The sequence below is a fragment of the Entelurus aequoreus genome, linkage group LG19 (assembly GCF_033978785.1).
Source record: "Entelurus aequoreus isolate RoL-2023_Sb linkage group LG19, RoL_Eaeq_v1.1, whole genome shotgun sequence".
Lineage (NCBI taxonomy): Eukaryota > Metazoa > Chordata > Actinopteri > Syngnathiformes > Syngnathidae > Entelurus > Entelurus aequoreus.
This window is the reverse complement of record NC_084749.1, coordinates 33912158-33924356: the sequence shown is the minus strand read 5'-3', so window position 1 is coordinate 33924356 and position 12199 is coordinate 33912158. Positions and strand designations below refer to the sequence as shown.

The 12199-nt window shown below is 36.7% G+C and overlaps 1 protein-coding gene across 1 annotated transcript in view; it reads right to left on the bottom strand.

The window, feature by feature from the left end:
* The window catches only part of zgc:101100 (uncharacterized protein LOC445169 homolog), a 23021-nt gene extending 11204 nt beyond the window's left edge, over nucleotides 1–11817 (bottom strand). The window contains exons 1-2 of the mRNA XM_062027563.1: nucleotides 8864–11817; nucleotides 2981–3137 (exon numbers count right to left, since the gene is read on the bottom strand). Coding sequence (XP_061883547.1) covers nucleotides 2981–3131 — 151 coding nt within the window. The 5' untranslated portion in view covers nucleotides 3132–3137; nucleotides 8864–11817. The remainder of the gene's footprint in view (nucleotides 1–2980; nucleotides 3138–8863) is intronic.
* Between the last annotated feature and the right edge of the window lie 382 nt (nucleotides 11818–12199).

The following is a 12199-nucleotide window of genomic DNA, read 5'->3' as shown; positions in this document are numbered from 1 at the left end:
CTGTGTTAATTAATGCTAGTTTAGCTGCTAGTTTGCCTATTAGCATGCCTGCTCCTGGCTTTCTGTTAGTGTGCAACATGTTTAGCCTCGTCCTCCAGTGATAATGCTACTTGATAATGATAATCAAGATATTACGTTTATTTGCCGTAATAGAGGTGATTATTATTATCTTAGGGAAGCGGCATCACACTGTGTATGGAGACACATAGTTAGCTGCTAGCTTACCAGCCAGGAGACTAGAAACAAATACAATATACTGCATAAAAGGCATTAATCGGCAATGGCGATCACATATATTTTTCAAGAAAATCGGCCGATACGGATTGGTGGCCGATTGATCGACACATCCCGAATACGTATAATACATGAGACTTCCTTTACAGTATCACAAACTAACCTAACCTACCTAACCTGTGAAAATACTGCAACTTTTTATTATTATTATGATAATATGCTGTGTAATACATGAGCATTGTACCTTAGATTTGGTATTTTAAGTTCCTTTAGCCATTTTTATGCTTGGAAATGCTTAATTTAGACCAGGAGTGTCAAACTTATTTTAGCTCAGGGGCCACATTTATTCCGGACTGGTAAACCATGGCATGATAACTTAAAAATAAGACTACTTCAGGTTGTTTTCTTCGTTTAAAAATAGACCAAGCACATTCCGAAAACGTACAAACCATTTCTTTTTTTTACAGTTACATTTTGAGGTTAATAGTTTTCTGTCTTCAATTGTCGTTATTTATACTTTCTGAATATATGATGTGATAATATTCATCAGTCAAATAGATGGAATGGAGTCTGGCAGAGTTATAAAATGCTCCCACTGGAGCTATTTTTTAATCTATCAGAAGATTATATTAATAATAATATCAAAATCAAATTACATGATGTTATTAATGTTATTTACTCATTTTCCTCAACTGTCATTTGATGTCTTCGGTACATATGTAGCTTTATCTACAACAAAACGTGTGATTTTGGACCTGATTCATTAATCACACATGAAGTTAGAAAGGGACACATATTATTTTGGCATATTTATGTGCGCCAAGAAAATGTGTCCCCAGTCTTAAATACAACACGGAATGTACAGATTATCGAAAGCATTTTTGAGGCATAAATGGGGTGTGATGATTGGATTTTTGACAATAAAGACATTTTTATACTATCATTAAAAAGCTGTGTAAGTAGTAGTGTCCAAACACAGAAGTGTTGCCTCTATCTTAACACGGCACATAGCTCCTCCCCCTCAGAAGTCATGTGAGCTCTGGCAAAAGAGGATACAAAAAATTGCTATTGGGACATCTAGTGGACACATTTAGAACAGCAGTTTACTTCATTCAAAAATGTCAGCAAATTTTTATACTAAGCAGTCTCATTTCAAGGGCTGGATAAAACCTGTTTGCGGGCCGGGGCCGTACGTTTAACCAGTGGTGTGCCGTCAGGGCCAGCCAGGCCTTCTCTGCTGGCCTAACATAACCAGAAATCATCATCATAATTAAAGATACAATTATTTATTTATTTATTTACTTTCCCTAAATATCTAAAATGATTCCTATTCTCTTCATGTCATATTATGTTCCTTCCAGTGCTGTTGTTTTTAGTTTGTATCCAATCAGAATTCAGCTAGCTTATGTTGCCATGCTGTACCAAATCTGCAAGAGGCTTTCAGAATCAACAATGCGGGCGTTCGTGCACTGTAAGTGATCGGCGACATACAGTTGATAGACAGTTGCGATAGCCAATCAGATCACAAGTTATTGTCAGTAAGGCCTTCTAGATGGCCGCACGTTAAACGTGACATTTACGCGTCCTGTGATTGGATACTCATCGGGACCGTTAGTGGATGAATTTGAGAACACATAGAGTTGATAGACAGTTGTGATAGCCAATCAGATCACAAGTTGTTGACAGTAGCTGTTCTGTTGCAACTAAAAGTTGTAAACTCGTGTTGCAGCGTGACGAAGTTGGTAGAGTGGCCGGGCCAGCAATCGGAGGGTTGCTGGTTACTGGGGTTCAATCCCCACCTTCTACCATCCTAGTCACGTCCGGTAGAAAAGCGCTATACAAGTATAACCTATTTATCATCTATCATTTGTTAAAGTGTGTCATGCTTGTCATTTAATTAACAATGTTACATGTGTATTTGTCGCCATCATGTGGTCAGGGCAGTTAATTTATCTTTGAGAAGTGTGTACTTTGAATCAAACTTTATTGACCGGAAGTTGCATAAGCCAAGCAGATCCATTTACGGTATATGTTTTAATTGCTGATGCGTTTTAATTGATTTTAAATGCGCCAGAAAATAACCCGTTTTTGTATACTGTTGATGTGACTCGATGTGTTTCTGTATAGTATTTCTCCAGCAATGGTCATGTGGTGACATCAACGATGGTATTTTGAGAGGTAATCTTTGAAGTCGGAGATCACTGAAGGCCTAGGTGGGAAACGCACGGCCCGCCACAGTGTTTGACACCTCTGATTTAGTATGTAAAATGTGCTTAAATATGCATAATTAATAGCGAGGAACCGTGACGTCATCTTTTAAATAGATATTTTGAAAAACAGCCATATAGTGAAGCTGCAAAACGGCCGAAGGTCGACTGTTTTTATTGTCATTGTACTGTGTACATGTGTAGAACTTTGATTGATTGAGACTTTTATTAGTAGATTGCACAGTACAGTACATATTCCGTACAATTGACCACTAAATGGTAACACCCGAATAAGTTTTTCAACTTGTTTAAGTCTGGGTCCACGTTAATCAATTCATGGTAATAAATTCTCACCTGTAAAGGTGTAATGTGCCGAAACCCTGTATACATTTATTTTATTTCAGTCTGGCAGCCCATATTATATGGGGGACTGGTAAAAACAATTGAATTACATTAACAATTGAATTGTATTAATGTAATAACATTAAAAACGTGTCATTTTTCACTCCATACTCAAGTCACAATAGTGCATGGCCTACCTGCAAGTCTCTCTGCCACCGACAGGGTGCGCACTGCGGGGCCGGCGGCGGAGTAGACGCTGTACTGCTGCGCCATCTGCTGGTGGAGATCCAGCATGACGTCATGCAGGGGGACGAGGGAGGGACCGCTGCACAAACTCAGGGAGTTCATGTTCACCTAAAAGACGCACGGACATGAACGTCAACGGCGGAGTTTCAATCTACACACTTAGCATTTTGGAGTGCATTAGTAACCATGACTACAAAATAACTATTTTGTAAGATTGTACCCTTGATATCTATTGTTTCGTACTATTTTGACACTCACATAACAAAGTAATTTCCGCTGAATAATACATTTTAAAGTATGCAGTGCACATAAATACATATTTAACTATGGAAGTCCTTGCTTGTTGTTTAATAACAATTTTAGTTTGCGTTTAAAGATTACATTTATGTGCTTTTGATATCTACATGTGTTTGTATACAATGTTTTGGACTATGTCAGACTTGGGACTAGCTGGAGTGGTTGCAAATTGCAATTAAAGGATAAAAAATAGGATAAAGTACACAGTACACAGAACAGTAGAGGATGTGGGACAGAAACTACATTTGCACCAGGAAGTAACATTGAGTTAGACCCGCCTCTTCCGCTTTGCAGCCAAGATGGCGATGATTGAGGGCGGTTGGCAGGGATGTGAATTTTACACCAACCCAAGATTCGATCCGAATTCCTGGGATGATGATTGGATTCAGAATCAATTCTCGTTTCAGCAGATTTCTCACAATATATCATTTGTTGGGGTGCAAAAAAAAAAAAAAAAAATCATATACAAATCTCAATTTTGATCTATACCGATTCTAAATCGATTCATATTCATATTGGAAATATCCATTAAAAAAAAAAAAAGTTTTTTGTTTTTCGGCATTAAAAAAAATTGTAAATACATTTTTGGATTAAAAACATTAAACAACTATTATTGATATTGTTATTAATATTGATTATGATGCTTTTATACATTTTTGGTTTTCCTTTTTTTTTTTTTTAATACTATGCATCGTATTTGTATGTCTTCTAAATTGCTTTATTAAAGTTAAAGTACCACTGATAGTCACACACACAGTGGCCTAGTGGTTAGAGTGTCCGCCCTGAGATCGTTAGGTCGTGAGTCATACCAAAGACTATAAAAATGGAACCCATTACCTCCCTGCTTGGCACTCAGCATCAAGGGTTGGAATTGGGGGTTAAATCACCAAAAATGATTCCCGGGCGCGGCCACCGCTGCTGCCCACTGCTCGCCTCACCTCCCAGGGGGTGATCAAGGGTGATGGGTCAAATGCAGAGGATAATCTCACCACACCTAGTGTGTGTGTGACAATCATTGGTACTTTTACTTTGACTTAACACAAATGTATTTTTGTGAGTTTTACTAGAAAGGTGCTTTTGTAAGGTTTTCAAACACAAAAATTAGTTTCTTACTAAATATGACAGTATAATTGTCATACTCAATATGACAGTTATTCAAACATAACTCCTAAACCAAACATGCAATATGTCTAATAATGCCTAAAATAATGTATCTTTGTGAGTTTTATTAGAAACATGCTTTTGTAAGGTTTGCATACACAAAAATTAATTTTTTACTCAATATGACGGTAATGTTCTTAGAATCCTGAGATAATGCGAAAAAAGCACAAAAAAAATTAAATATTCAAAATGAACTCCTAAACCAAACATAAAAAATGTCTAATAATGCCTGAGATAATGTAGCTTTGTGAGTTTTACTAGAAACGTAGGTTTCTATCTGAAATATTGTAAAGATGGGACTGGGTTAGAGTTGCATCATTGTCTTGTATTAAACTGATTATTGTTCTGTGAGTTTTGTAAATAAAAAAAAATATATATTTAAAAAAAAAAAAATTCTATATACATTTTTTTTTTTAAATACATTTTTAGACCAACACAGCGTGGATAAGTCTTACATCAGCAGCCAAGAGAAGCTTGTGTAACTTGTTTTGTTACAATTGTATTATAATTTATACACCAAATAATATATTACGAGAATCGTGTTGAAGCGGGAATCAAGATTCTGAATCGAATCATGAGATGCCCAAACATTCCTGCCTCTAATTACTTAGTGCATAAATGATAAGAAAACGTTTTCAAACCAGGTTACAAGTTTCAAAAGCTAAGTATGAAGTAGTCCGACTACTTCATACTTGAGCAGACAAGAGGAGCTTTTGTAATTTGTAACCTGGTAACAAGGTTTTTAAAATATGCTTAAAAAAAAAAATATATATATATATATATATATCCCCAAAAATATGCAATGTGATGAAGCCGCAATATTTGAAGTAAGATGTGGCGAGGGACGACTACTGTACTAAGAGTAGGGTTGGGTATCGTTTGAATTCGAACGATTCCGATTCCAATTCTTTGTTTCGATTCCGATTCCTGACGATTCTCGATTCCGATTCTTTTAAGAGGCAGGGTCAAAAAAAAGTTTAGGATATTTTAAATGAGCTAGCTAACCTACAGTCTTTCTGAATGAAATAGTCTGACATTCTCCATCAATTTTAATTCTATTAATTTTTTATGAACTTTACTATAAATTCCTCACAGGGCTGTTTTCAACTAGAATATAAATATCAAATCTATGAACTTAAATATAAATATTATAAATTATGAATACATTTTCCCAGGGGTACACTTTCCTCAAGAGAGCTTTATTTTTGAAAACCTCATGAAAAGACATTTACACATAAGTGTATGATGCTGCAGGAAACCTCGTGAAAACACATTTACACACACAAGTGTATGATGCTGCAGGTACTTAAAAATGTTACCGTGCTCCCACTGATGGGCTAACCTGGTGCAGAAAAGCAAATAAACAATAAGAAACAACTTGCAAACCCCAGTCCAGATTAGCAGCAGGTACAGTATAAAATCAGAGACAGTTCTTGTTTAGGAAAATGACCATATCCGCCTTCTCAGGCAGGATGCGTGAACGTTCTGGACAGATAGTGTCTCATGCTGTGGAAAATACACGTTCGCTGGGTGTGGAAGAAGCTTGAACGCATAAATAGGAGAAAGCGAGATCTGACAGCAAAGGATAAGTCTTTTGTTGGTTCCACCACCATGCAGCAGGGTCGTCAGACATAAGTATCGGTGGAACGTCCTGGTACATCTGCAGCTCTCTCTCCACTCGTTTCTTGATGGACATGGAGCTCTGTTATTTCGCGGTTATTTCATTTTTTTTTGTAAAGTAAAGCCACACTTTCGACCGCCGACGCCTGCTATCCATGCTTGAGCTTGACTGACTCGCTCGGCTATGCTAACACTTCCGGCGGTGGGCGCTTCTTCGTTGGTGTTCAGCGGCTTCTTCTTCCGGTTCGGCGGACATATTTTTTTCCGGTCGGCGGACTGGGTATCGAAACTAGGAATCGAAATTTAAACTTTTGAACGATTCCGGGAGAATCGGAAAGTTAGTCCCGGTTCCAATCGATACTCGATACCCAACCCTAACTACGAGGGACGACTACTGTACTACAGTAGTCGTCCCTCGCCACATCGTTACTTCAGATATTGCGGCTTCATCACATTGCATATTTTTGGGGATATATATATATATATATATATATATTTTTTTTTTTTTAAAGCATATTTTAAAAAATTTTGCTCCTAAATTAAGCATTTTTAAGCATAGAATGTCTAAATAATCAAAAAATATCAATACTACAGTAGTATTGGCCACTAAAGGAGAGCAAACCAATCAGAGCAGGCTGTTCAGTATCGTGGCCACTCATTGGCTCAGCCAGCATTACAATATTGGAATAAAAGAGTGTAAAGGTGACTAAAATGTGTTATTTCATGTTTAGAGGGCTCTCATTATGTTGAAAAACGTATTTAGTAGGTCGTAAATACGTTTTTATGCTCTAGCTATGAAAATATTTGATTTATATTTAATGATTCCGACTTTACGGAAATTCCTTCATCGCAGTCATGTCTGGAGCCAATTAACAGCGATAAACGAGGGACGACTGTAAAAGTGAAAGTAAAGTAAGCCACAGATGGCCTAAAAAAATGGATAAAAAAATACATTTATAAAAATGTGTATACTAGGGTTGCACGGTATATCGGTATTAGTATAGCACCGCAATACTAATTAATCACATTCGGTACTATACCACCTCTGAAGAGTACCAGTCCTGCACATTTTGTACCACTTGTCCTTAATAATGTTGACAAAATAATAGAATGGAAAATGACACAATATATTACTGCATATGTCAGCAGACTAAATTAGGAGCCAAAAGCTAAAAGACAAGTTGTCTTATATGTTCACTATTTTATTAAGGACAAACTTGCAATAAGAAACATATGTTTAATGTACCCTAAGATTTTTTGTTAAAATAAAGCCACGAATGCAATTTTTTGTGGTCTCCTTTATTTAGAAAAGTATCGAAATAATTTTGATACCGGTACCAAAATATTGGTATCGGGACAACATTAGTTTATACCAAATTTAGTACCATTTTTTTCCCCTTTTTTCAGTATTCATTTTTTAAAATTCTGAATCGATTTTGAGTCGGTAAAAATGAAAATAGCGATTCAAATGGGAATCGATTTTTTTCCCGCAGCCAGTATGTCGAGCGCAACGTTCGGGTACTGACAAGCGACGCAATGCATTTTGTTAAAAATGCTAAGTGTTGGTGTGCAAGTGCGCACATTAAAACTGCTAAAAAAAGGAGAGAAAACAATTACAATTACAAATTACGATCATCATTTCCGTTAAGGATTTAGAAAATCACTACACTGTCAAAATGTGCGTATCCAGTGTACACACTAGTACAGTATGTACTAAATATGTTTCTACAATATGAGTTTCACTGGAAATGGTCAGAGACACTTACTTCTGCTTGCTTATAGGTAGTTGCTCTTTGTGTTGCCCAATGTGTGTTTTTTGCTATGTCATTTTTGTGTTTGCACTAAGGATGTCCGATAATGGCTTTTTGCCGATATCCGATATGCCGATATTGTCCAACTCTTTAATTACCGATACCGATATCAACCGATACCGATATCAACCGATATATACAGTCGTGGAATTAACACATTATTATGCCTAATTTGGACAACCAGGTATGGTGAAGATAAGGTACTTTTTAAAAAAAATTAATCAAATAAAATAAGATAAATAAATTAAAAACATTTTCTTGAATAAAAAAGAAAGTAAAACAATATAAAAACAGTTACATAGAAACTAGTAATTAATGAAAATTTGTAAAATTAACTGTTAAAGGTTAGTATTATTAGTGGACCAGCAGCACGCACAATCATGTGTGCTTACGGACTGTATCCCTTGCAGACTGTATTGATATATATTGATATATAATGTAGGAACCAGAATATTAATAACAGAAAGAAACAACCCTTTTGTGTGAATGAGTGTGAATGAGTGTAAATGGGGGAGGGAGGTTTTTTGGGTTGGTGCACTAATTGTAAGTGTATCTTGTGTTTTTTATGTGGATTTAATAAAAAATAAAAAACAAAACAAACAACAACAAAAACGATACTGATAATAAAAAAACCGATACCGATAATTTCCAATATTACATTTTAACGCATTTATCGGCCGATAATATCGGCAGACCGATATTATCGGACATCTCTAGTTTGCACCGTTATTTTTTCTCTCTAGTGGGATTCAACATAATATATTTAACTGGTAGCTGCACTCCACTAAACTATAAAGTTAAGTAGAGGGCCACAAAATATACACGTTTGAGAGCCCTCACATTCTAGCAGTCAAATGAACAAGACACCAGTTTACAAAGTCAGCATTATCCAAAAATGAAGATTTGGCTTGTTACCAAGTTGTGTGTGTGATCCAGGTGGTTTACCTGACAAGGTGCAAGTCTTGACTTTTGAGACGCTGTCCCAAGTTCCCAGTGGTAGCTCCCTGGTCCAGTAAGTCCCAGTCCGGCTCAGCTGCACCCCCAGTATGATAGCCTGCAAACATTCTCAACCGGGACTATTTAAGAAGCATTTAGCCGAGCTCCCCTCCGCCATTAGCCAATAGAAAGAAAGGTATTAGCCCGGGATTAAGTGGGATGAGGGAGCCCTGAGGGGGTCACAGAGGTGGGGTGGGTGGGGGGGTGCTCAAGTTTTAGAAACTATTGAACTTGAGATTTACGCCAAGGATCCCCTACAAGCGAGCGTTTCACTCCCTCCCGTTAAAACAATTAAAACAATGCGGCGAGCTAATCTCTGAGGCAGCCCAGATTAAAATAGCAGCCTTTGATTGTCCTGCTTCTCCCATCAGCCCCCCCCCCAACCCTTCTCCCAGGGGGGTTTGTTTTGCTAACACACACATATTTTGCAGATGAACTGTCACTGTGAAGTTAATCTCGACTAAAGCCGGTTGAGAACTACTTCACATCAACATGAATTAGAAATGTTCCCAGGAAGGAACAAATCTGCGTATTTATTTGCAGACATCGTAGTTAATATCCTTGCTGTTAAGGAGGAACTATTTGTATTGTTCAATTTACTTTATGCCACTTGTATCTACATTCTTGCTGGCGAGTTTTGTCCTGCTCCATCACACCACAAAGAGGTTCATTTGTGTCTTTATTACCAACGCTTTTTGTGGACCCTGAATTTATGTAACAGAATTTTGTGAATTAAAAAAAATGAATTTAACTTCAAATTATGCTGACGATTCCATTGAATAAAAGAAATTATGTGAGCAAAATGGATGTTTAAAAAATCTGTTTGGTAAAATACAGTGTTTTGAGGGAAAAAATGAATAAAATAAAATATAGTGTTTACCCGAGGGCCTGGATCAGGCCCGCGAACAGGTTTTATCCGGCCCACGGGATAAATTTGCTAAGTATAAAAATTAACCTGACATTTTTGAATGAAATAAACTGCTGTTCTAAATGTGTCCACTAGATGTCGCAATAGCAATTATTTGTATCTTTGTAGATCAGTGGTTCTTAACCTGGGTTTGATCGAACCCTAGGGGTTCGGTGAGTCGGCCTCAGGGGTTCGGCGGAGCCTCCACCACAGAGGTAAAGACACATCCGACTTATCGTGTAAATAAAAACTTCTCCCTATCAACGTATTATGGATACCCCCCAAACAATGTTCCCTCTAATTTTCCATCTGATTTGCAGGTTTTTTGATTGATCGATTGAAACTTTTACTAGCAGATTGCAAAGGAAGAGAATACATTATATGAAACAGTACAGTTTACACAGTACAGTACATATTCCGTACAATTGACCACTAAATGGTAACACCTGAATACGTTTTTCAACTTGTTTAAGTCGGGGTCCACGTTAATCAATTCATGGTAATGTGTGTAATTTGTTGTGAGTTCATGCACTGTGTTGGTTTTGTTCTTTGAACAAGGTGATGTTCATGCACAGTTCATTTTGTGCAGCAGTAAAAAAACATGACTTTTTCTTGAATTTGAAAGAAATAAAATTTTATTTTTCACTAAAGAAGGGTTCGGTGAATGCGCATATGAAACTGGTGGGGTTCGGTACCTCCAACAAGGTTAAGAACCACTGTTGTAGATGATGAGACATATGTAAAAAAAAAAAAACCCACATGATATTAGTGCACCGGTCGAGGAAAATGATCAAACTACATAAATGAAATACTGTAACTTCATTTTGATATATTTTTTTATCTTGATAGATTGAAAATGAACACCAATGAGTTGACTGATGAACATTATCACATAATTTATTCAGAAAATATAAATAATAACAAAGTATATATACTATTAACCGCAACATGTAAGTGTAAAAAAAACCCCAAAAACATTATGATTTGTACAATTTCAGAATGTGCTTGTTCTATTTTTATAGAACAAAAACAATCTGAAGTTGTCTTTATTTTTAAGTTATCGTGCCGTGATTTTACCAATTCGGCCCACTTTGGAGTAGATTTTTGTCCATGTGGCTCCCGATCTAAAATGAGTTTAACACCCCTGGTCTATAAGAATTCAGTGCAGAAATATTTGTTAATTCAAAACTCAAGACCCACTTTAGGCCAATTAGGCAATCGATGGTGACATGGGTCTTCTTCCCCTTTTTCTATTCAATTCAATTTTCAGCATAATTTGAAAATTCTATTCACAAAATTCAAAAACGCAAAAAATTCAGTTACATAAATTCTGTGTCAAAAAAACAATCTGTGGTAATAAAGAGACAAATTAACCTCAATAGACAGACAACACCCACTCTGCTTTGTTACAACACTTCGTCTTCCAGGAGTGCCCATGATTACCGAAATGACCTGCACAGCACTGGAAAGAGTCTCTCACTTCACTAACCATTTCAACGTTCAAGGCTGTAGTTCATGTTATGGTTTGATCAAGGGTTTTCTTTATTATTCATTATTTTTTTAAATCAGTTCCATCGTACCGTACGTTCCAGACTATGAGCTGTAAGTTTATTCCCACCCTTTGAACCATGCGGCGCATACAATGCTGCAGCAGGATTTTTCCGTTTTCACAAGCTGCCGATAACTTTTGCCTTGAAACATCACATCAATGAAATTGTTCACATTACATCAAACACACTCACACAATTGTCCAGGGCAGTCATTTAGCGAGGTATGGACTCACCCTCATCGTAGGGAAAAACACAACAACATGCATACAAACGCAGCTTTTCAAGTTAAAGGCAAATGACACGGCCATCGAAAAAGGAAATTGAGCTGCTGAACGGAACAGAAATCCTGAACAGTAGTGCCTCAATTCACGAGCTTGGTTGTGTGATGGAGCTCTTAAATCAAAACATTTATATCTCAAACCGACGTCCTCATTGAAATAAATTTCAATCAATTTAATTGTGGCTTGCCATTGCCCAAAACAGCATAGATTCAACACGTAAAGATCAGAAAAAAATACAATAGAATGTACTACAAACAACTACAGTAGTTGTATTTACCATGAATTGATTAACGTGGACCCTGACTTAAACAAGTTGAAAAACTTATTTGGGTGTTACCATTTAGTGGTCAATTGTACGGAATATGTACTGTACTGTGCAATCTACTAATAAAAGTTTCAATCAATCAGTATGAGGCAATGTAGTAATACCGGTACTTTTGAGGAGTGGACTTTACAGTATCTACTTTCAGCTATTTCTCTGTCAAACACCATCAGCAGCGGCATTTTCATGGATAAATGTGTTCCGTTTCGATATTCTTTTAACATC